The sequence below is a fragment of the Thalassophryne amazonica genome, chromosome 7 (genome assembly GCF_902500255.1).
Source record: "Thalassophryne amazonica chromosome 7, fThaAma1.1, whole genome shotgun sequence".
Classification (NCBI taxonomy): domain Eukaryota; kingdom Metazoa; phylum Chordata; class Actinopteri; order Batrachoidiformes; family Batrachoididae; genus Thalassophryne; species Thalassophryne amazonica.
Window position 1 is genome coordinate 105285048 of NC_047109.1, and position 24800 is coordinate 105309847.

At 41.7% G+C, this 24800-nt stretch overlaps 1 protein-coding gene across 1 annotated transcript in view; it reads left to right on the forward strand.

Moving 5' to 3' along the window:
- triob (trio Rho guanine nucleotide exchange factor b) overlaps positions 1-24800 on the forward strand; it is a 347395-nt gene that overhangs the window by 275025 nt on the left and 47570 nt on the right. The window contains 1 exon segment of the mRNA XM_034175263.1: positions 6172-6424. Coding sequence (XP_034031154.1) covers positions 6172-6424 — 253 coding nt within the window.

Below are 24800 nucleotides of genomic sequence, written 5' to 3' on the forward strand. Positions count from 1 at the left end.
CTGGTTGGTTGCTGCGGTGATGCTGTGTGGCTCCTGTGCGAAGCTTAGCTAAATGTAGCAACTTTTAGAACTTTCAAGTTTTTAAAAGAAGAATTTTGCAGCATGTCTGTGTCACGGCGCACGCACAGGCGCAATGCTGTTTAATACGCTTATTTGAACCACTGCGTTAAAGAGTACAACACTAACACCCCGCCCCCTTTCCCATGATGAAATCCGCGGACACATCATTTTAAAAAATAATTCAGCTTGCCACATCAATGAATGGAACCACACTGCCATCTAGTGGATATCCAGTGTGCGTGTGTATTTGTGAATCAGTCGGCATTTGTGGATCTGTTCGCGAAAAGAATGTCTCAAAATGACGTCGCAGAGGAAAGCGATGAATGTGTGTAATTGGTGATCCACAAATGCTGAAACTCAATTCACAAATACAATTTCCAGTTTTACAAATGTAATTTTTTTTTTACAAATTAAGTTTTATATTTGCAAATACAACATGATTTGCAAAGACCAATTTAAAAGTTACAAATATGAAATTTGCATTTGTGGATATCTGAACACATTTGCAAATCAATGATTATTTGTAGATCACCCTGTGTGCATTTACAAATATTAATGAGACATTTTTAACTCCATATTCTTATTCTTCACTCTTTACCTGTATTAATTGCACCTGTTTGAACTTGTTACCTGTATAAAAGACACCTGTTCACACACTCAATCAATCACACTCCAACCTGTCCACCATAGCCAAGACCAAAGAGCTGTCTAAGGACACCAGGGACAAAACTGTAGACCTGCACAAGGTTGGGATGGACTACAGGACAACAGGCAAGCAGCTTGGTAGAAGACAACAACTGTTGTGATTATTTATTAGAAAGTGGAAGAAACACAAGATGACTGTCAATCTCCCTCGGTCTGGGATTCCATGCAAGATCTCACTTTGTGGGGTAAGGATGATTCTGAGAAAGCTCAGAACTACATAGGAGGACCTGGTCAATGACCTGAAGAGAGCTGGGACCACAGTCACAAAGATTACATTAGTAACACATGATGCTGTCATGGTTTAAAATCCTGCAGGGCAGCAAGGCCCCCTGCTCAAGCCAGCACATGTCCAGGCCCGTTTGAAGTTCACCATTGACCATCTGGATGATCCAGAGGAGGCATGGGAGAAGGTCATGTGGTCAGATGAGACCAGAATAGAGCTTTTTGCAATCAGCTCTACTTACCATGTTTAGAGGATGAGAACAACCCCAAGAAAACCATCCCAACCGTAAAGCATGGGGGTGGAAACATCATACTCTGGGGGTGCTCTTCTGCAACGGGGACAGGATGACTGCACCGTACTGAAGGGAGGACGGATGGGGTCATGTATTGCAAGATTTTGGCAAACAATCTCCTTCCCTCAGTAAGAGCATTGAAGATGGGTCATGGCTGGGTCTTCCAGCATGACAATGACCCCAAACACACATCCAGGGCAACTAAGGAGGGGCTCTGTAAGAATCATTTCAAGGTCCTGGAGTGGCCTGGCCAGTCTCCAGACCTGAACTCAATAGAAAATCTTTGGAGGAAGCTGAAACTCCAAACCTGAAAGATTTGGAGAAGATCTGTATGGATGAGTGGCTCAAAATCCCTGCTGCAGTGTGTGCAAACCTGGTGAAAAACTACAGGAAATGTTTGACCTCTGTAATGGCAGACAAATGTTTTTGTACCAATTGTTAAGCTCCGTTTTTCTAGGGGGTCAAATACTTATTTCATGCAATAAAATGCAGATTAATTATTTAAAAATTATACAATGTGATTTTCTGATTTTTTTTTTTTTTTTTTTTTTTTAGATTCTGTCTCTCACAGTTGAAGTGTACCTATGATAAAAATTACAGACCACTCCATTCTTTGTAGGAAGGAAAACCTGCAAAACTGACAGGGGGTCAAATACTTATTTTCCCCACTGTATAACCACATAAATGAAGCATTTTTAGAGACCTGCTGCTGATGTCACAGTGCCACGCTACTCTGATTGGCTGTCACTCTCACCACTCAACCCCCCAAAAAACCCAGAACAGAATGAAACAGAATGTGACTTTTTAACAATAGCTCAGTTGGTAGAGTGAGCCGTCTTATGACCGAAGGGTCAGCGGTTCAAATCTGGCTCCCAACCCGTCAAAAATCTCATGTTGCCATTGTGTCCTTGGCCAAGACACTTAACTTATGAATGAGGTGGTGGTCGGAGGGGCTGTAGTTACAGAATGGCAGCCACGCTTCCGTCAGTTTCCCCCAGGGCAGCTGTGGCTACACTAGTAGTAGTAGTAGTAACACCAACAATGTGTGCAAGTGAATGAATAATGCAAATTGTAACGTCCTTTGGGTGTCTTGAAAAGCACTCTGTAAATCCAAGTCATTATTATTATTAAAATACCTCTTAAAATAGGTCAAGGTTAGCCATCTTTGACTTGTCCAAGGTCTGTGTCCCAAGAATGTTCCCTGTGAATTTGAAGACTGGCAGTAATAGGACTGGATATATGCTGAGTACAGACAGACGGATGGACGGATGCAAAGTTTTCGCAATAAGCACACAGCTTTTTTAAAATTTATGTTTTCAAAATAAATGCTCCAGTGCACATGTGCAAACCTGTAGACCGTTTGCCCAATTTGAGGCCGCACTCTCATGCAAATAGAGTTTTTGCATCTCATTGTGATTTTCCGCATGCCTGTCCTCCTCTGTGGCCCATTATGTGTCCCTGTGTGAGAACTCATTGAGGAGGCAGTGACAGTGGCGTGTCTGTGCGCGTTGTGTGACTGCTTTACTGACTGACTTGTGTGTGTCAGCCTCCCACACGCTCTTCGCAGAGGATGCTCGTCTGTATGCCAGACAGCAGGCTGCAGTTTGAAGCCCTCGCAGCTGAAGTCTCACACTTCATAAAAACAGACAGGTGCAGGCAGCAGCGGCGCCGTTTTTACCTGCTGTTCTTACAGTTTAGATGTTAGTCGGCTCAACAGATGTGTTTAAAGACCTGATACAGAAGAGGACAGTTTAACAGCTGGGATTTGTGAGGAATCACAACAAGGAATCATTTCAGCTTGAATAGGCTGATTGTGAGAGTCTACAGTGGAGGAACCTCTTTTCCTGGACTTGGAGCCTTTTCTCCTGGAAGCTTCTGGTGGATCAGGATGCTAACAATCTAAGACGTGCAGTTGTAATTTAATGATTGTAATTATTTTAAAGAGGATTTAAACATATGTAGTGACCCTATCTAGATATTCGACTGTAGAACTGGACCTTTTTTGGACAGTTTCGGACTTACGATGCGGGAGTGGAAAACCATGGAGAGGTTGGTGGACAGGAGCTCCAATCCCGTTACTCAGCTCCTCAGCTCTCTAGCTTTACCGCACTACCAAAGGGTACGTCACAAATAACAGGGTTTGCTCCATTAACATGAAGGGGTTTTTTTTTTGCATTTGCACATTTTTCTATCTAACAGTTTGCATATTGCTTATGGTGCATTGATTTGTCATGCTCGCTCTTTTTTTCCATGAGCAATCCATTAATTCATTACCAATACTTGGTAGGCACTTGATACTTACACCTGAGGTATCATCAAAACAGTAAATGAGGTGGTTAAATTTGTTGATTTAAAGGGAGAAAGTACATTTTTTAAGATAGAATTATGTATTTGCATAATGTGTGTACAGTATATTATGGTGACATAAATATGACATATCCTGAAAATATTAAAATTAGGGTGCCACTTTGCGTAGGACACTTAAAACGAGGTGGCATATTAGGTATTGGCACATTTTCAGCACTGTGTCATGTGTACCGCATGCATTTTTCAAATCATACACCTTATTCACAAAACGAAACCCCCATAACTTAAAGTGAAAAAGAAAAACACACGAAAGAATTTAACATAAAACAAAGCAGACGTGTGCAACGTATCCTTGCAGTGGAAAGTGACCCATGTCATAGACTTTACATTTCTTATAACATGCCTACATTAATATGTACGTTTTACTATTCACAAATGGTATTATAAATAACTGAGTGAGTACTACATTTGGTCAGCCCTTTTTATTAATATTATATATTTATGCATTAATTTATTTTGCTGATTGTGAGCTGTATAAATAGTTGTAGCTGTGTGCTATGTGCAAAATAATCATCTGCACTCTACTTCTCTTTCAGCAGCTATTGTTTTGTTATTGATTTCAGAACCGATACCCTTTTCTCCACTTCTCTCAATTTCACATTTGGTAAAATTGTGCTTTTTCATTGTGAAGTTGTTTTCAATGAGCTGTGTGAGGAAACAGGTCTAAGTTTCAAGATGATTTCAAGCTAATGATTACACCTGTCAAAAAAAATCTGAGTACAGATTTTCTCTATCACATCATGTTGTTTTTCCATTCTACATATTTGGTATTGATGGATTATGCAAATGTTGCTTATTCACTCACAAGTCTGACACCACTTATTGTACACAAAAGCAGCTTCAAAGCGTAGTTTTTAAACCAGGTTCGCGAAAGCTGACAAGATCGGAATATCGTTTATGGCGTGGAAGAGGTGTGCGAGACGGCTGCTTTTGCTTCAATTTTTGATACGAGAAATATGTTTTCATATCTCAAAAACGTGATGTGATTGGCAAAAACTAACACCAGATTCGGATTCACTGCCCCCAAATTACCCAAAATCTGTTGGGAAAAACTCCATGCACGAAAAACTGTGTTGACCAGTGTTTTTTGAGAGAGAGGGAGGCAGGCTTATGCACATGCATACAATGTCTTAATGATCCTTTATAAACAAGAACTATCACTTTATAACTCTTGCAAAAAATATGTGCAGGCACATTTTTGAGTTTTTGCATACACGCAGTTTTAGTCCTGAATCTACCCAAGAGTTTAATGCATGAAGTTGTAGATGTCTCAAGCTCAGTTTACCTCAGGTTTACTGGCCAGGAGGTTGTTCTCCTCTCAGAGGGCTGCTTGTAGACTCAGCAGGAAAACAAAATCTGGTATTCTGGAAAAAGCCGCTGTCTCCTTGCAGTGCTGACCAGTCGCTATCACATCGACCACAATAACAACTTAGAACTTTGTTTTTCAGCTTTACTTTTTCATACTGAAAGAAACATTTCGGTGTTAGAATGCTGTGGGGAATTCTTTTGTGTTAATGGATCGCACAGTTTGGGACATCCGTGCTAAATGTTAAATTAAAAGGCTTGGGTCACTTTAAAATGTGCAAAAACTAAAAACAAGGTTCGTCAGTAAACTGTCTCACAGACCATGTCCGGTCCCAGTTGTATACTGCTGACTCAGGACTTCCACAGCTCTATAGCTCATAATTTGTTTGACAGAAAACATATAATTTTTTTTTCTTGGCAGATTTTTAGTGTATTGTCTTTGCGCAAGCTGTCCTGTGTGCACAGCGTGTCCTTGCAAAAGAGAGTAAACAAGTCTCACTGAGCCACCCAGTATAAAAAAAGGTTGAATGAGTAAATGGAGTGCATAAAATGATTTGAAAAGGTCTTTTTAAATAAAACAAAAAAGCCTGAACAGTTGCAAAATTAGTTGCGCAAGTAATTTAGCATAATTCTGATGTTAAGTAATTCTTTCAGTGCTGACACTGGTTAGTTACATTGTGAGGGAACGTCAGCTATGACAGGATGGCCATGTTGCACATTTCTGTTCGTATGATCCAACATTCAGGTGTCTCAGCATTTTAGGACCCCGGCGGCGGGGTGACACCAAGAGGACGGCTATGTTTCACCTGAGCTCGGCTGATGGATGGTTACTTTTGAAGGGTGGGGATGGACCTATTGTCTGCCTGAGTGGTTGCCATCTCACACCCAAGGTGGTTCCATGGTGTGGTTGGATGGGGCAATGGATGCTTTCAGACTTATGTTGATGTGACTTGACTTGCTCATTGGTGCAGCCAACCTGGATCCACACACACTCATGTTTAACCACTTCACAGCATTTTTAGCTCACCTATATCAATAGATCAGTGCATTTGTTCCCTCTGTCATATTCTGAGTTGACCCTTGGGTCTTCTTCAAAAAAAGGGGGGACATCCTAATCAGGTACCCCAACCATCTTCAATATTTCTATTCCTCATAAAGTGCAAATAAAAACACGGTGCAGGAGAAGTGTTCACAAATGTCTGTCTTTTTTTTTCTTCAGTTATCCGGTGGCTGCGAACTCACCGTCGTGATCCATGATTTTGTGGCCGGTAATGGCGGCAACAGTGGGGAGCTGACGGTGCGCCGAGGTCAAACGGTGGAGGTTCTGGAGCGACTCCATGACAAACCAGATTGGTGTCTGGTCCGAACCACAGACCGCTCTCCAGCTCAGGAGGGAATCGTACCTTGCTCCATGCTCTGCATCGCCCATTCCAGGTCCTCCATGGAGATGGAGGGGCTCTTCAACCATAAAGGTACGGTGAGGAGGGTTCTCTTGGTTTTCACACACACGTACGTAGTTGCCAGCAGGCGGCACATTTTTTTTTCTCACACTGATGCACAAATTAACACGTTGCAACATAATCAGACGTGTCTCTGCTCTGGAGCTCTGCAGAATCTTCTTATCACCTTAAACAGCTGCTTGACACATATGAAACATTAAGCAGAGCTAATAGAATGTGCTAGTTGTTTGCAAACATGTCGCTGGTGACCTGCAAAACCTTCACATCTCACTAAATAGCTGATTTGGGGAACCGCTTGTGTGTATATCTAAAGGTTGCTATGCAACCGCGGCGAGCCTGCTTGAAGTGCATCTTTCTTTTAATTATCTTGAAATTATGTCAACCTTTCAATTCCCAGAACACTTAACATCCTGACACTGCCAGAAACGTTCATGTTGTCTTTAACGGCTGGCAACACAGTTTCTTTTCTTCTTTTGTTTGTTTGTTTGTTTCCATTGCAACATGAAACAGTAAACTACCCGGGAGGATATGAGGTCAAAATCTGGAATGATGTGTTGTTTTAAGGGTTTTATTAAGGTGCGTCAGTAATATTTTTTTCAAGGTTTTTCTATTTTTTCCAGTTAGGTGACTCTATTAACATCACAATAACTCTGGACCTAAATCTTGCAACTCAATTTTATGTTTGCCTCATAATTGGCAGGACATCATCTCATGTCCTTTATCTGTCGCTGGGCATCCTGTGGAGAGCTAAGCGGAGTTGGATGGTGTCCCAGTGCACACTGGGTGAGAGGCGGGGTACATCCTGCCAGTGCTTATAAACAGACCACCATTGACGCTCACATTCAAGCCTCCGGGCGGTTTTAGAGTCACAAATTAAGATGCATATCTTTGAACTGTGGGAGAAAGCTAGAACACCTGGCAGCAAATACAAGGAGAACATGCAAAATGCTGCACAAAAAAGACCTGTTGTCTGGTTCAACACCGGGATACTTCACCACCATGTCCTCCAAAAGCAACCGTATTTGCTTTTGTTTTCTGTATATATACAGTTGTATGTAAAAGTTTGGGCACCCTTGATGATTTCCATGATTTTCCTTTATAAATCATTGGTTGTTTGGATCAGCAATTTCAGTTAAATATATCATATAGCAGACAAACACAGTGATATTGGAAAAGTGAAATGAAGTTTATAGGATTTACAGCAAGTGTACAATAATTTAAACAAAATTAGGCAGGTGCATAAATTTGGGCACCCCAACAGAAAAAATACATCAATATTTAGTAGATCCTCCTATTGCTGAAATAACAGCCTCTAAACAGTTCCAATGAGAGTCTGGATTCTGGTTGAAGGTATTTTGGACCATTCTTCTTTACAAAACATCTCCAGTTCAGTCAGGTTTGTTGGTTTCCGAGCATGGAGAGCCCGTTTAAAATCACACCACAGATTTTCAATAATATTCAGGTCTGGGGACTGAGATGGCCATTCCAGGAAGTTGTACTTGTCCTTCTGCATGAATGCCTTAGTAGATTTTGAGTAGTGTTTAGGGTCATTGTCTTGTTGAAAGATCCAGCCCCGGCTCAACGTCAACTTTGTCACTGCTTCATGAACGTTGTTCTCAAGAATCTGCTGATATTGACTGGAATCCATGTGACCCTCAATACTAACAAGATTCCCAGTACCTGCAATGGCCACACAGCCACACAGCATGATGGAACCACCTCCAAAATTTAGTGTTTTTCTTAGAATGCTGTGTTCTTTTTCAACCATGCATGCCACCCCTTGTTATATCCATATAACTCAATTTTAATTTCATCAGTCCACAGCAGCTTATTCCAAAATGAATCTGGCTTGTCCAAATGTACTTTAGCATACCTTAAGCATCTCTGTTTGTGGCGTGTACACAGAAAAGGCTTCCTCTGCATTACTCTCTCATCTAGCATCTCCTTGTGCAAAGTGAGCTGTGTAGTTGAACGATGCACAGAGACACTATCTGCAGCAAGATCATGTTGTAAGTTTTTGGAGCAGGTCTATGGGTTGACTATGACTGTTCTCACCATCCTTAGCTTCAGCTTATCTGAGATTTTTCTTGGCCTGCCACTTCGGGCCTTAACTAGTACTGTGCCTGCAGTCTTCCATTTCCTCACTATGTTCCTCACAGTGGAAACTGACAGCTAAAATCTCTGAGATAGCTTTTTGTTTTCAGGTCATTTGAGAGTTGTTTAGAGGCTTCCATGTTGTCACTCATTAGAAGAGATGCAAAGAGGAGAAACATTTGTGAATGGCCACCTTAAATACCCGTTTTCATGATTGGATTCACCTGTGTAAGGAGATCAAGGGTCAGTGAGCTTATCAAACCAATTTTGTATTCCAATAAGTAGTGCTAAATGTATTCAAATCAATAAAATGACAAGGGTGCCAAAATTTACGCACCTGCCTAAATAATTATTGCACACTTTCTTTAAATACTAGAAACTTCATTTCACTTCTCAAATATCAGTGTGTTTGTCTGTTATATGATATATTTAACTGAAATTTTTGATCCAGACAACCAATGATTTATAAAGGAAAATCATGAAAATTTCAGGGGTGCCCAAACTTTTGCATACAACTGTATATAAGCATAACCACCGGTGCAAACTGTTGTTATGTAGCTACTATTCGTGGGTATTCATCAGACATTTTTGTGCAAGCTGTAATATGCTGAAGCTGGATTGTATTGTTTTGTGACCTTTGGTTGTACTAAAAACCTGCTTGTCCCATAGACAGTATCTGCTGCACATTCTTGTCAACATGAATTACACTGGAACAAGTATGGTCAACTTCAGAACATCCTCCATGTCTGACAGTTGAGAAGAAATATGCCCCTTTTCATTGGCATTATGAAATATATTTTCTTACTTACATTTAAATAAAAACCTGCAACACAATGCAACAGTTGTTTCTTCGCTTTTCAGGATATTTTACGTTGTTGTATTGCTATGCTTAATGTTTGTGCAATACAACTGATCCTAGACAGCTCTCTGAATTTCACAATGATCTTTTTTCAAAAGATAACATATCTACTAATATAAGCAACAGGTTGGTTGTCGTTGTGTCCCACAGCAGCCTATACTCAAAGTTCTTTAAATAAATGGAGTAATATCTCCATCTCGTGGACATTTACCATTCATGCAGGTACAGTAGTATTCTGCCAAGAGTTCTAGTACATACTGTATATACACAGGAAAAAGCGATATCAGAGATATGGATGACAGGTTTTGAATCATTGTACAAGAGACATGTGAGGAAATGTGTCTTCTGTAATTATGAGACAAATTCACAAATGATCTTACGACACAGCAAAACCTTAGTTTTTATAAATATAACAGGGTGTCCATCACACAGATGTAGAGCGAGTAGCTTAGTGGCATAGGAGTTTGACAACCAGTATGGACACTTGAATTCAATTCCCTGCCGTGCTACCTTTGTTGTGTCCTTGACAAGATACTTCATCTGCATTGTCTAAGTGCATCCAACTGTAATTGCATACCGGCCTTAGCTGGGGAAGTAACGCGCATCGTACTGGCATCCCATCCAAAGAAAGTAGTATTCTCTTGATGATAAACCCCAGCACCAGTGGCCCTCACATCTTCTACTTCACTCACTTTCTTAATCCAGTTCAATTGGACAGAAGCTGTTGTTGGATGTCTGGTGACGTGATGTGATCTGTGACCACTGACATCTCATGTAGATATGCTTTCATACTTATACAATATGAAATACCTAGATACCCCCCTGTCAGAATCAATTAATGTCAGTGATTTTCAGAGGAATAACTGAACCTCAGTGGTTTTGAGAGGAATAATTGCTGGCAAAGTGTAAGAAAAAGGCTCCTGATCTTCCTTTAACAGCTCGTCTGGTAGAGCTATGAGCCGTGGACATCATGTCTTAACTGAGCGGCAGTTAAACTTTCTGCTACAGTCTTTTTCTCTTTTATCTGGAAGCGTGGGTGAGTTCTGTTCTTCTTGTTTCTATGGTAATATAGCATACAAATATTTTGCAGGCAGTCTATTTGTAGTTGGTGTGAGGGAGGTTTAACTCGCAGTTATGTTTAGGTTTATTATAGGACACTCTGCTTACCGGAAGAACCAGTGTGATTGTGATTTACTCGTGCAGAACGACAGAACTTCCTAAACTGACCCTGTCCACATTTGTTCCATCGAAATTACCTCAACTTTGTATTTTCTCGCTGAAGCTCTTATATAGGTCTACTGTTGGTGCCTCAATTACACTGAAGCGGCCCCTCTTTGTTTTTATCTGAGTGTTGAAGGGGAGCGTCTCTTCTATTGGAGTCTAAAAAGAGCTGTTGCTGAGGACAATGAATTAAGATAAGTATGACAAAAGACTTGACAAAGTAAAAAAGTCTTGGGCACTTTGTCCATCTTTTGTGTTTACACACTGACCATGTTGGACACTTTATCCAAAGTCATGGAAGAGTGACGATTCACAGGATTGGTGTTGTGTAGGAAGTCTCCCTGTATTCCTGCTGTGTGACAAAACCAAGAATAATTGGCTGTTGGAGAAGAACAGTTTCTGTCCGGTTGAATTGGATGAAGAATGTGAGTGACGTAGAAGATTTGAGGCCCATTGGTGCCGATGCTTTTCCCGGGTTCTAGGGGTATCACTGATCACCAATACCCACGGATTGGTTTGGATCATGGTTTTTAAGTCAGAGATCCAATCATTTTTGGATCATCCTCTCCAAAAAGCTACTTTGCATTGTATTTTTTTTTTATTTAACCCCTTAACGCCTGAATTTATATAGCTGTCTTCTTCTTTGTCTTTCGGCTGTTCCCGTTAGGGGTCGCCACAGCAGATCAATCGTTTCCATCTCATCCTGTCCTCTGTATCTTCCTCTGTCACACCAACCACCTGCATGTCCTCTCTCAGCACATCCATGAACCTCCTCTTTGGCCTCCCTCTTCTCCTCCTGCCTGCTGGCTCCATCCTCAGCATCCTTCTCCCTATATACCCTGGGTCCCTCCTCTGGACATGTCCAAACCATCTCAATCTCGCCTCTCTGACTTTGTCTCCAAACCGTCCCACCTGAGCTGTCCCTCTGATATGTTCATTCCTAATCTTGTCCATTCTTGTCACTCCCAAAGAGAATCTCAACATCTTCAGCTCTGCCACCTCCAGCTCTGCCTCCTGTCTTTTTGTTAGTGCCACTGTCTCTAAACCATACAACATAGCTGGTCTCACTACTGTTTTGTAAACTTTCCCCTTCACTCTTGCTGATATTCTTCGGTCACAAATCACTCCTGCCACCTTTCTCCACCCACTCCACCCTGCATGCACTCTCTTCTTCACCTCTCTACCACACTCTCCATTACTTTGAACAGTTGACCCCAAATATTTAAACTCATCTACTTTCACCACTTCTACTCCTTGTAACTGCACTATTCCACTGGGCTCCCTCTCATTCACACACATGTACTCAATCTTGCTTCTACTGACTTTCATTCCCCTTCTCTCCAAAGCATATCTCCACTTCAACAGACTAGACTCAACTTGCTCTCTACTCTCACTACAGATCACAATGTCATCTGCAAATATCATAGTCCATGGGGACTCCTGTCTGATCTCATCTGTCAACCTGTCCATCACCACTGCAAACAAGAAAGGACTCAGAGCTGATCCTTGGTGTAATCCCACCTCCACCTTGAATGAGTCTGTCATTCCGACTGCGCATCTCACCGCTGTCACACTATTCTTGTACATGTCCTGCACTACCCTAACATACTTCTCTGCCACTCCAGACTTCCTCATACAATGCCACAACTATTCTCTTGGCACCCTATCATAAGCTTTTTCTAAGTCCACAAACACACAATGTAACTCTTTCTGTCCTTCTCTGTACTTTTCCAACAGTATTCTCAGAGCAAACATTGCATCTGTAGTGCTCTTTCTCGGCATGAAACCATATTGCTGCTCACAGATCTTCACCTGTTTTCTAAGCCTAGCTTCTACTACTCTTTCCCATAACTTCATGCTGTGGCTGATCAGCTTTATGCCTCTGTAGTTACTGCAGCTCTGCACATCACCCTTGTTCTTGAAAATAGGAACCAGCACACTTCGTCTCCACTCCTCAGGCATGCTCTCACTTTCCAAGATTTTATTAAACAATCTGGTTAGAAACTCTACTGCCATCTCTCCTAGACATTTCCATGCCTCCATTGGAATGTCATCTGGACCAACTGCCTTTCCACTCTTCATCCTCTTCATAGCAGCCCTCACTTCTTCCTTGCTAATCTCTTTTACTTCCTGATTTACTCTCACCACATCATCCAGCCTTTTCTCTCGCTCATTTTCTTTATTCATCAACTCTTCAAAATATTCCTTCCACCTTCTCAGCACACACTCCTCACTTGTCAGCACATTACCATGTGCATCTTTTACCACCCTAACCTGCTGCACATCCTTTCCAGCTCTGTCCCTTTGTCTGGCCAATCGGTACAAGTCCTTTTCTCCTTCCTTACTATTCAACTTCTTGTACAGCTCGCAATATGCCTTTTCCTTTGCTTTTGCCACTTCTCTTCTCGCCTTACGCCGCATCTCCTTGTACTCCTGTCTACTTTCTTCATCTCTCCGACTATCCCAAAACCTTTTCGCCAACCTCTTTCTCCTTATGCTTTCCTGGACCTCTTCATTCCACCACCAAGTCTCCTTGTCTTCCTTCCACTGTCCAGATGTCATACCCAGTACTGCCCTAGCTGTCTCCCTCACCACATCTGCAGTACTTTTCCAGTTGTCCAAAATTGCTTCCCCTCCAACTAGTGCTTCTCTCACCTGCTCGCTAAATTTCACACAACAGTCTTCCTCCTTCAGCTTCCACCATCTGATCCTTTGTTGAGCTCTCACGCTCTTCTTCTTCTTTACCTCTAAAGTCATCCTACAAACAACCATCCTATGCTGTCTAGTGACACTCTCTCCTGCTACCACCTTACAGTCTGTGATTTCTTTTAGCTTGCATCTCCTATAAAGAATGTAGTCCATCTGTGTGCACCATCCTCCACTTTTATATGTTACCCTGTGCTCCTCCCTTTTCTTAAAGTAGGTATTCACCACAGCCATTTCCATCCTTTTTGCAAAATCAACTACCATCTGTCCTTCCCCATTCCTATCCTTGATACCATATCTACCCATTACTTCCTCATCACCTCTGTTCCCTTCACCAACATGCCCATTGAAGTCTGCTCCTATCACCACTCTTTCATGCTTGGGCACACTCTCCACCACCTCATCTAACACACTCCAGAAATCTTCTTTCTCCTTCATCTCACAACCTACCTGTGGGGCATATGCACTGATGATATTCATCATCACCCCTTCAATTTCCAACTTCACACTCATTACCCTGTCAGACACTCGCTTAACCTCCAACACACTTTTAACATACTCTTCCTTTAAAATGACCTCAACAGCATTTCTCTTCCTGTCCTCACCATGGTACAACAACTTGTACCCACCACCGATGCTCCTGCTCTTACTTCCCTTCCACTTGGTCTCTTGCACACACAATATGTCTACCTTTCTCCTCTCCATCATATCAGCCAGCTCTCTCCCTTTACCAGTCATACTACCAACATTCAAAGTCCCCACTCTCATTTCCACCCTTCTAGTTTTCTTCTTCTCCCGCTGTTCGTGGCAACGTTTTCCTCCTCTTCTTCGTCGTCTTTGCCCAGCAGTAGCCCAATTTCCACCGGCACCCTGTTGGCCAGTAGCACCGGTGGCAGACGTTGTTAACCCGGGCCGCGACAGATCCGGTATGGGAATTCGATTCTGAGTCTGCATAGTTGGGTTGGCTTGTTTTACGCCGGATGCCCTTCCTGACGCAACCCTCCTCATTTATCCGGGCTTGGGACCGGCACTCAGAATGTACTGGCTGCACACCCCATGTGGCTAAATGTTTTGTGTGTGTTTTTGCCTTTAAATAGATGGTAAATAATGTTGAGATTATTAATTACACTTTTGCACAAAAAATAAATAGTAATTTTGGTATTTTGTTAATAATTTATGTTCTAATGTTATAATAATAATAATAATGGTATGTTGCAAATTTGCAACAACAGGTATACTGGTCAATTTTGTATGTTGTATATTTGAGTCAAATATTGTAGCATATATGCGACAATAGGCGTTAAGGGGTTAATGAGCAGTGAAAGTAAGCAACCTTTGCCTGTGGTCATGAATGTGAACAAGGTGTCTAAAGATTTAAATACTTGTAATATTAATGTGTTCATTCATTCATTTTCTACCACTTATCCGGGTCCGGGTTACGGTGGCACCTGACTAAGCAGCTCCTCCCACACTTCCCTATCCTCTGCCACATCCTCTAATGCTTCCTGAGGGATCTTGAGGTGTTCCCAAGCCAGCTGGGGAATGTAATCCCTCCAGCATGTCCTGGGTCCTTACTGGGGTCTCCTCCCAGTTGGATGTGCCTGAAAGACATCCCTAGGGAGATGTCCAAGGGGCTTCCTCACCAGATGATGGAAACAATTCAACTGGCTCCTTTTGATGCAAATAAACAGCGGCTCTACCTTGAGTCCCTCGCGGATAGTTCAGTTTCTCACCCTGTCCTGGAGTGTAAACCCAGATACCCGACGGCGGAATCTCATTTCCGCCGCTTGTTTCCGCAAGCTTATTCTTTCGGTCATTTCCCAGAGTTTATTTAAATAATATTTTTAAATAAAATAATTATTTGTTGTATTAAATTGCAGTATAAACTGTTTGAATGAATAAAATTAAACTTAGTCAAAATTATGAACGTAAAAAAGAAACAAAGAAATGAAGCAAAGCTGATCTAAGTTTAGAACAGGGGTGGCCAAGTTCGGTCCTCGAGAGCCACCTCGACAGCCTTCTGTCCCAAGGACACAGACAGGAAGCATGAATGGGAACCAAACCCAGGTCTCCATATTATAGTTTCACCAACATTTACAATAGTTTTTGAATAATCAGTGCTAATAAACCAACTATCAAACAGATGCACCATTAATGATAAAGAATCTCTGTCAGAACCAGAGAGCGCGTGCGTGTGCGCGCATGCTTTCACAGCAGAGAGTTTCCGGACTCTGGGGAGACTGGCTAATGAAAGAGGTATTAAATGGAGCACACACACAAGCGCACATTCAGTGCAACAGGGAGATCTTTGTGCACCAAGCAGGCAGAGCTGCTCCAGGCGCTGTGCACAGGACCATTGTCAGGTGGGCTGAAGGTGCTTAAAAAACAACAAAAAAAGTGGGCAAACTCCGGTCTGAATAAATATGTATCCAAATATCAAATACTGCACGTCAGGCTGCACTCTGCAGGTTGCATATGTCAGATTTCATCATAATAAGTCTATATTTGTTTCAGTCATGCTGCACAAACTGTGTGCATCATAATGGATGTAAAATGTGCACCCGCCCACACAAAGTGAGTGGGTGCTTCCACAACGGGTAATATGGTAGATGTGCTGCATATTTCCAGACGTCTCTTTTGAGGCACAGTGGAGGCTTGCCCGATATCCTCACGGCAGCCCACTCACTAGGAAAGGAGGGAGGGAGATACAGAGAGAGAGAGAGAGGAGGGAGAGAATGCATCCTACCTCTGATAACTGCATTTCACATTTTCTTTTCACACAAACTGGACTTCACGCTTTCTCATCTCGGAATCTCAGAAGCTGCCGAACAGCTTTTTTTTTTTAACTACAAGCAATTACAAAGCAGGCGTCGAAGAGGAATTCTAAACTCTGTGGCGATGCTGTGAATTAGAGTTCCTGGCGCTCAGTGTTTGATTGACATGGCTCGTGGAATTGAATCTTTAGTGTCACTGAGCCCGTTTTGTCCCACGGATTCATCACAGGGAGGACAAGCTGACAACTGCAAGTTCTGGCTGCTGGACCTGGGTAGGTGTATGGTTCATATGTAAGTCATGAGTAATCATGCAGCGAGTGTGTAGGATCCGCGGAGCAGAATCTTCTTGGCACATTATTTATTTGCAGCAGTTCTATGCTTTTCCTGATCTGACTTACTGCTTTGTATTCTGGGGTAGATGTGGCACATGTGACGTGTTCATAAAGTGTGTATCTGCGTGATACAAAGCTGGTTCTAGATTTAGATTTTCCGAGTTGGGAACATGATACGGTGGTTGTTCATAATTGCACACGTGCAAAACCAGCATTCCCCCGAGTCTTCATTTTTAGCCCTGTGCTTTTGTTTTGATTTGAAATAGTGCACGTCTGCATTCACTGTGTCAGAACATAAAACACTGAATGCTAGGATCTCAGGAGGGCGCTGTTTTGCTGTGAAGGAGTAGCTCCATAAAAATGAGTTGTTCTTACTGCAGGGTCAAGAAGAGTTTTCAAAATAAAACACTTTCAAATTGGGCTTTTAAACGTGTTTTGCAGAGCTGTATTAGTAATGAGTGATAGAAACAATATGCAATATAAATGCTACAAAACTGTCCTATAATAGAGATTTTAATTGTGTTGCACTATCACGATAATGCATGTTGATGATGCAGTCTACCTGCAGCACACGAAATGTACAGCTAAGAGCTGCATGCGGTTTCAACGCGTCATCATCGGCTGCCTTGCGCAAACATGGCTGAAAGTGAAACAGAGGAGCTGTGACAAAGACTGGTGCAACACCCATTATTTGTACTTTGTTTGGATTTAAGCCGCCCAGTAAGCAGCAGCAAACTATACTCTGTAGCGTGTGTGTGGGGCAACAGAGGTAACACGACTACTACGTTTCTTTCTTTCTTTTTTAAAAATACACTTAGCAGTTGGCTTTCCTTAGAGTCTATGTAACCTGTTCTGAAATAGTTCTATTATAATTTATATATCGTGATATATATCGTAATCACAAGAGGCTGCAATGTATATCACAATATGCATTTTAGGCCATATCGTCCATCCCTAAACTGCATTTAGGGAATAACCCTGTTGTGTCTGATGATTTGGGGACGTTTGTGCTGCATTTTATGGTCGCAAATTGAGTTTTAACGTAAAACGGCTACTTGCGACCGTAATCCAGCATGAACGTCCCCAAATAATCAGACACAACAGGGTTATTCCCATTCTAATCCAATTCCATCTTTGCATGGTTTATTTTTCTTTAAGTAATTTGGTCGGCGAATCGTTGGGTAGCAACCGCGTCTTCGTGCCAAACTGGAAATTCTGTGAGCAGACCCACAGTTTTCTCCATCTCATCAGCTGCATTGAGTTAAATCAACAGTAAACCCATCAGTCAATCCAGTTAAATCCATTAAATCCATGCATTTCAGGGTTGTCTTCGTTGCACTAGTTTCTATGGCTCTCACTGTAGCCAAGTGCTTGCTCACAGGGGGTCGTTTTGACCGTTGGGGTTTTACATAATTATTGTATGGCCTTGCCTTACAATATAAAGCGCCTTGGGGCAACTGTTTGTTGTGATTTGGCGCTATATAAAAAAAATTGATTGATTGATTGATTGATTGACTTGATATATGTCCATTAAACCTAAATACAACACAAACCCGGTCTGGTTTTGTGATAATGCACAGTTGGTGGTCTCTCACTCCATTTCCCTTCCCAACTCTCCACACCCTTCCTAACTCCCAACTGTTGGTGGCTCGCCCGCTCCAGCATTGTCTGCATTTTTAAGGATGAGTGCGCCAGGCACACCCCCGAACCCACTCCCCACTGGACCATTCCCACATGCGCTACCTCCACCCCATACAGCTTGTCTCTGACCACACTGCCTCTGGGTTTGTGCGTTTGCATTGCTGCTCCCCTGGTGACACCTCTGGAATCCCAGGCATGCTTCTGTGATGCAGCCTGGAGTCAGAATCACTCCACTTGTCCAGCAGCCACTCCCCTCCCTCTCACTCTGAGACACGAATGGCACCAAGTTGTAAATCCAGCATGTTCCTTGCCCTTGCATTTGTGCGTGTCGAAGTGACTGAATCATGATGTCATCTCAGGGGTCGGCTCAGGTCGTGGTTTTATGAAATATATGTTTAGCTTGCCAGAGGGAGGTGCACAGGTATCGTGTTGCTGTGATAATCACAGCTGGCTTCATAATGAATTAACTAGGAGCTGAATGGCACCAGAGATGGAGGCTGCATCAACAGGAAGTTTGTTGTATTTAGGAATGCTGCCCACATGTGAAAACCATTTGTACATTTATGGATGGTTTGTGTAAGCTGTTCTTCCAAACTAAAACCTACCATCAACAGCAAAACAGCTGAACTATCTTTGATTTCATCTTCCAGTCAGAAAAACTATGTGTTAATGAGAGCAAACATAACAGAGCCAAGTGCATATGAAGAAACATTTGCACTACAGCCAAAAACAGCACGAACAGTCAAACGTTTTCAGGCATTAAAATTCCCCACTGATCTGTGGAGATCCATGTTTTTGCAAAAACTGGTGTTCTGCTGCAGTTATGGTGATTGATATGACAACGTCATCCCAAATGGCCATGATGAGATGATGTGTTTAAAAAAATGCATCTTATCCAGCACCAGATATTGGTGTGTGGTTACCACGTATCAGTCACCCTCATTGCAGAAGGACACCAGCCACGTGCAATCTCTGATATCCACGGATCCACAATAAATTCTCATTCCAGAGTTTTGACATTGGAATACTCATACGAGCTCCTGCTGTCAGAAATGTGACCACCTGTGGTTTTATGTCGCCTGACTTGGCTGTGTCTGTTGCCCAAACTGAAATTCCACCTACATAACTGTTCTTAGAATTATGATGATGTCATCCAGGCTGTTGAGGTGAATTTGGAGTCTCAAGATGTGACCAATGACCTTATTTCATGACAGAATAACACATGAACATCGATGCAGTCAGTGCATTGAAGTTGGAGCTTGACTTTGTTTATGTAACAATAGGATGGAAAGAAAGCACATCTTTATGGTTTATAGACATTCTTTCATAAGAACTCACCACATTTTATCATCTGCCCTCTGTTAACACCTGTGTTTTTTGCATTTTATTTCACAGAAACCCTGACCAACTGTTTTGGGGTATTTTTTACAATGAAAAACACCCTGCAGGGCCAAGGTCAGAGGTTATACTCTCTGTCTGTCCATTGGGCTTTTAAAACAGAGATCCCACTATTCTGCCATTAAGAAGACCCGTCATTCTTGTGCCTCGTTATTCTTGGCATAATGCTACCCCAGTGTTTGGTTGTCGATAGCATGCTAGCATTCACAAATCCTAAATGTGACATGGGAGTTATTGATTGCGGCATTAGGAATACCTGGAGTGTACCTTAGAGTCATTTGGTTGTTCTTCATTAGTTCGCACTTGTTAAGGAGCACACATAACACGTTATCGTAATGTCACACCCCCGTCAGGCCACGCCAGCACAATTGCATGTTTGAGGTTGGTGGTGGTTGGCAGCGTTGATTCTGACGGTTCATCTAAACACTGTGCACAACTTTTCCTTGCAGAATTTTGAAACTATAAATTTTAAATTTTTGTGGTGAAAACGGTTAAATTGACCCAGAATGTTTCTTCTCCATCTGTTCTTGATGGATTTTCATTCCAGTGGTTTTGTTTGCTTTGTCTGAGCACTGTGCACAAATTGTTCCTCTCAGAATTGTGAAATTTTCAATTTTAAGGCAAAATGTGGAGGTTTTTTTTTTTTTGAAATTCACTCAAAATAGGGTATGCTCCTGACTTGTGTGGTTGGAAAGAAAAAAAATTCACAATATAACGCACCATTTGAGAAAATTTACACATTAATGACACTGTAACAGCTACCAGCAAAAAAAAAAAAAAAAAAAAAAAAAACATTTACACCAGTATGGAAATGACTATGTATTACACAATAGTGTAAATGATAAAATGAGTCTTAAAAAGCTGGTAAAGCATTTTATTTACAGTATGTCATGACTGAATAGTTTGGGTAAATAATTTGGAGAATAAAACTGGATGAATTCTGTGTCACTGATGGTCTGGTTGCGTTTATTTCATTTTTAATTTTTGTTTTGTTATAATTTGATGAGAGATGAATATGTCTACTCATGCACAATTGCACATCCTTATATGAACAAGTAGAGTGTTTGCACATCACACACCCATCTATGAAATGTGTATCTGAATATTGCACCATATAAATAACAGAAAAACTGTGCACTCACCAGGTTTATGGATGTCTACACTGCAGTCACTTTCTGCAGCCTGACAAGAGAAATGCACCAACTGCCTGACCGCACCTCATTTTTAAGTTTAACACACCGAGGGGGCACATTTGAGTGAGCGCAAGTACATTTGGTAGTTAAAGAATGTGCGCGGTGGGCATGAAAATGCAACTGTGTCTGTTGGAAAGTAGGCACACTTGCGCTGCGCGGTGCACTGCTGTGTGCCGGGTGCAAGATTGGACCCTGCATTTCAACAAACGACGAAAAGGAATGTGACGTTCCCCCGTTGATGACACTCATTTCGATTTGGTGCTTGTGCATTTTTCAGCCAAACTATTTATGATTTGAAAACTTTGCTGTTTCAAGAAGGTTCATCAGCATCTGCACTTTCTGCTACGCTGCTGTGAATGATTGATTCTGTGCGTATGCCAGAGTAAGAGTATTCAGAACCGATTACAAGAGGCTTTGTGGGTCCCTGTAGACAAATTACTGCAAAGGTATTTGGAGTCATCAAAAGTACAGGCTTAAAAGGTTTCTTTTCAGCACTGTAGCCAGGCTGACAAAGAGTCAGAGCTCTATTGAGCTGAGTATTCCATTAACTTTAACTAGTAATGACTTCATGACTTTCTTTGCTAACAAAATTTTGACTATTAGAGAAAAAATTACTCATAACCATCCCAAAGATGTATCGTTATCTTTGGCTGCTTTCAGTGATGCCGGTATTTGGTTAGACTCTTTCTCTCCGATTGTTCTGTCTGAGTTATTTTCATTAGTTACTTCATCCAAACCATCAACATGCTTATTAGACCCCATTCCTGCCAGGCTGCTCAAGGAAGTCCTACCATTATTTAATGCTTCAATCTTAAATATGATCAATCTATCTTTGTTAGTTGGTTATGTACCACAGGCCTTTAAGGTGGCAGTAATTAAACCATTACTTAAAAAGCCATCACTTGACCCAGCTATCTTAGCTAATTATAGGCCAATCTCCAACCTTCCTTTTCTCTCAAAGATTCTTGAGAGGGTAGTTGTAAAACAGCTAACTGATCACCTGCAGAGGAATGGTCTATTTGAAGAGTTTCAGTCAGGTTTTAGAATTCATCATAGTACAGAAACAGCATTAGTGAAGGTTACAAATGATCTTCTTATGGCTTCGGACAGTGGACTTATCTCTGTGCTTGTTCTGTTGGACCTCAGTGCTGCTTTTGATACTGTTGACCATAAAATTTTATTACAGAGATTAGAGCATGTCATAGGTATTAAAGGCATTGCGCTGCGGTGGTTTGAATCATATTTGTCTAATAGATTACAGTTTGTTCATGTAAATGGGGAATCTTCTTCACAGACTAAAGTTAATTATGGAGTTCCACAAGGTTCTGTGCTAGGACCAATTTTATTCACTTTATACATGCTTCCCTTGGGCAGTATTATTAGACGGTATTGCTTAAATTTTCATTGTTACGCAGATGATACCCAGCTTTATCTATCCATGAAGCCAGAGGATACGCACCAGTTAGCTAAACTGCAGGATTGTCTTACAGACATAAAGACATGGATGACCTCTAATTTCCTGCTTTTAAACTCAGATAAAACTGAAGTTATTGTACTTGGCCCCACAAATCTTAGAAGCATGGTGTCTAACCAGATCGTTACTCTGGATGGCATTTCCCTGATCTCTAGTAATACTGTGAGAAATCTTGGAGTTATTTTTGATCAGGATATGTCATTCAAAGCGCATATTAAACAAATATGTAGGACTGCCTTTTTGCATTTACGCAATATCTCTAAAATCAGAAAGGTCTTGTCTCAGAGTGATGCTGAAAAACTAATTCATGCATTTATTTCCTCTAGGCTGGACTATTGTAATTCATTATTATCAGGTTGTCCTAAAAGTTCCCTAAAAAGCCTTCAGTTGGTTCAGAATGCTGCAGCTAGAGTACTGACGGGGACTAGCAGGAGAGAGCATATCTCACCCGTGTTGGCCTCCCTTCATTGGCTTCCTGTTAATGCTAGAATAGAATTTAAAATTCTTCTTCTTACTTATAAGGTTTTGAATAATCAGGTCCCATCTTATCTTAGGGACCTTGTAGTACCATATTACCCCATTAGAGCGCTTCGCTCTCAGACTGCAGGCTTACTTGTAGTTCCTAGGCTTTGTAAGAGTAGAATGGGAGGCAGAGCCTTCAGCTTTCAGGCTCCTCTCCTGTGGAACCAGCTCCCAATTCAGATCATGGAGACAGATACCCTCTCTACTTTTAAGATTAGGCTTAAAACTTTCCTTTTCGCTAAGGCTTATAGTTAGGGCTGGATCGGGTGACCCTGGACCATCCCTTGGTTATGTTGCTTTAGACGTAGACTGTGTTTCATAATTATTGTATGGCCTTGCCTTGCAATGTGGAGCACCTTGGGGCAACTGTTTGTTGTGATTTGGCGCTATACAAGAAAAAAGTTGATTGATTGATTGAAAAATGCTCCCATGACTCAAACAAACATTCCAGTGCAGTCTCATAACAAACAGATGTGACTGGTTTTCATTTATTCCTGCAAGGGGGAGGCAGGTAAATCGCACATCTCTAAAATCTGAATGCGTGTAAAGATTTGGCTGAGTAGAAGGGGCTGTATCTCTAATTTCCTTAAAGCTCTCCAAACATCTCTGCAACCTTTTTTTTAGGCTATTTATGTAATATTTCCAGCTCTGCAGAGGAGCAGGCTGAGTTTCTGTTTCTCAAAAGCTTAATTGTAGGGTGAAAGATGCCCTTTTGCCTACACTGCCTTGACATGTCCAAGCGGTGCCTCAGAATGTCTCTCACACACACACACACACACACACACACACACACACACACACACACACACACACACACACACACACACACACACACACACACACACACACACACACACACACACAGGTCCTTTCAGTCCTGCAGAAAGATCCTCCAGGTAACACTGCAGAGATGTCTAAATGACTTGTGTGAAAGGCATCACATGTAAGAGAAGTGATTCTGCCCGAGAATGACTTGTTGTCGAAGCTTTTTATTCTGGGAAATGTGCTTTCTTCCCACGCCATGTCAGAACACATGCTTTGTATCAGCGGAGCGCAGTAAAAGTAAATCTCCAAGAGGTTTAACCACCAGCGCACATGTTCACACGCAGGTGTGTTCATTTAGGAGCGTCCATACACCCGTATAAACAGTGCAATGGTGTGCACAAGTGTCTGTTCGAGGAAGGCAGCAATTTTCACACCTGCTGTTCATAAAAGCCGTTCAGTCTGGTGACACGTTATTTACAACACGTAATCTTCCCCAGGTGATTTATCGCACTGCAAAGAGTATCAGAAAGGGATCAAAGTTTTTCACTTATTACCTTTTTTTACATAGGAATCGCAGCTGATGTGGTTCAGAAGCAGTGTGATGTAGGAGTGGAGGAGCATCATTAACATCAAACCCCCGTACAGATACTTTTTTTTTTTTTTTTTTTTTTTTTTTTACCTCCGCCAACAAAGTTTGAGGAGGTGATGTTTTCAGCCCTGTCTGTCTGTCTGTTTTTGAACAGCCTGGAGCCCACAATTTTACATATATTGTTATGAAATTTTTGATAGGCAAGAACTGATTCAATTTTCAAGGTCAAAGGGCAAAGTCAGGAAAAACTCCTATCCTTTAACATTGAACAAATTTTCAGAAATTCATAACTGACTACGTTTACATGGAGCCAATAACCCTTTCATAACCGGAATATTATCAGTTATCAAGTTGTTCACCAATGAATATGGCTTTATACACCCTATATACAAACCATACACCCTGAGGCCGAAGGCGAAGGTGTTTTGCTTGTTTCATCATCCATCCACCTCAAGTTCCAAGCGCTGTTTTCTAAGCGAGGCGGAAAGAATTGTACATGATACCTGATTGGCTGATTACTCGGGTGGTATGAAAAGTATTACCCGTCTACAAAAAGGGTGTATTGCTATTTATTCTTTAGTGTTTTATCCAATCATATTGGCAATCATTTATAGGTATATGATAATAGCAATAACCCCGTTGTAACCCCCATGTAAACACCCGTTTTTAAAAACCCAAATATGACCCCTGGGTTCAGGGCTGGACTGGGGAAATTTTTCAGGCTGGGCATTTTTAACCAAGACCAGGCCACCACCAGGTATGGAAGGGGAAAAAAATTAAGCCTGCTGTGACAGTGTGTTGGTTTTTTTTTTTGGTCCCT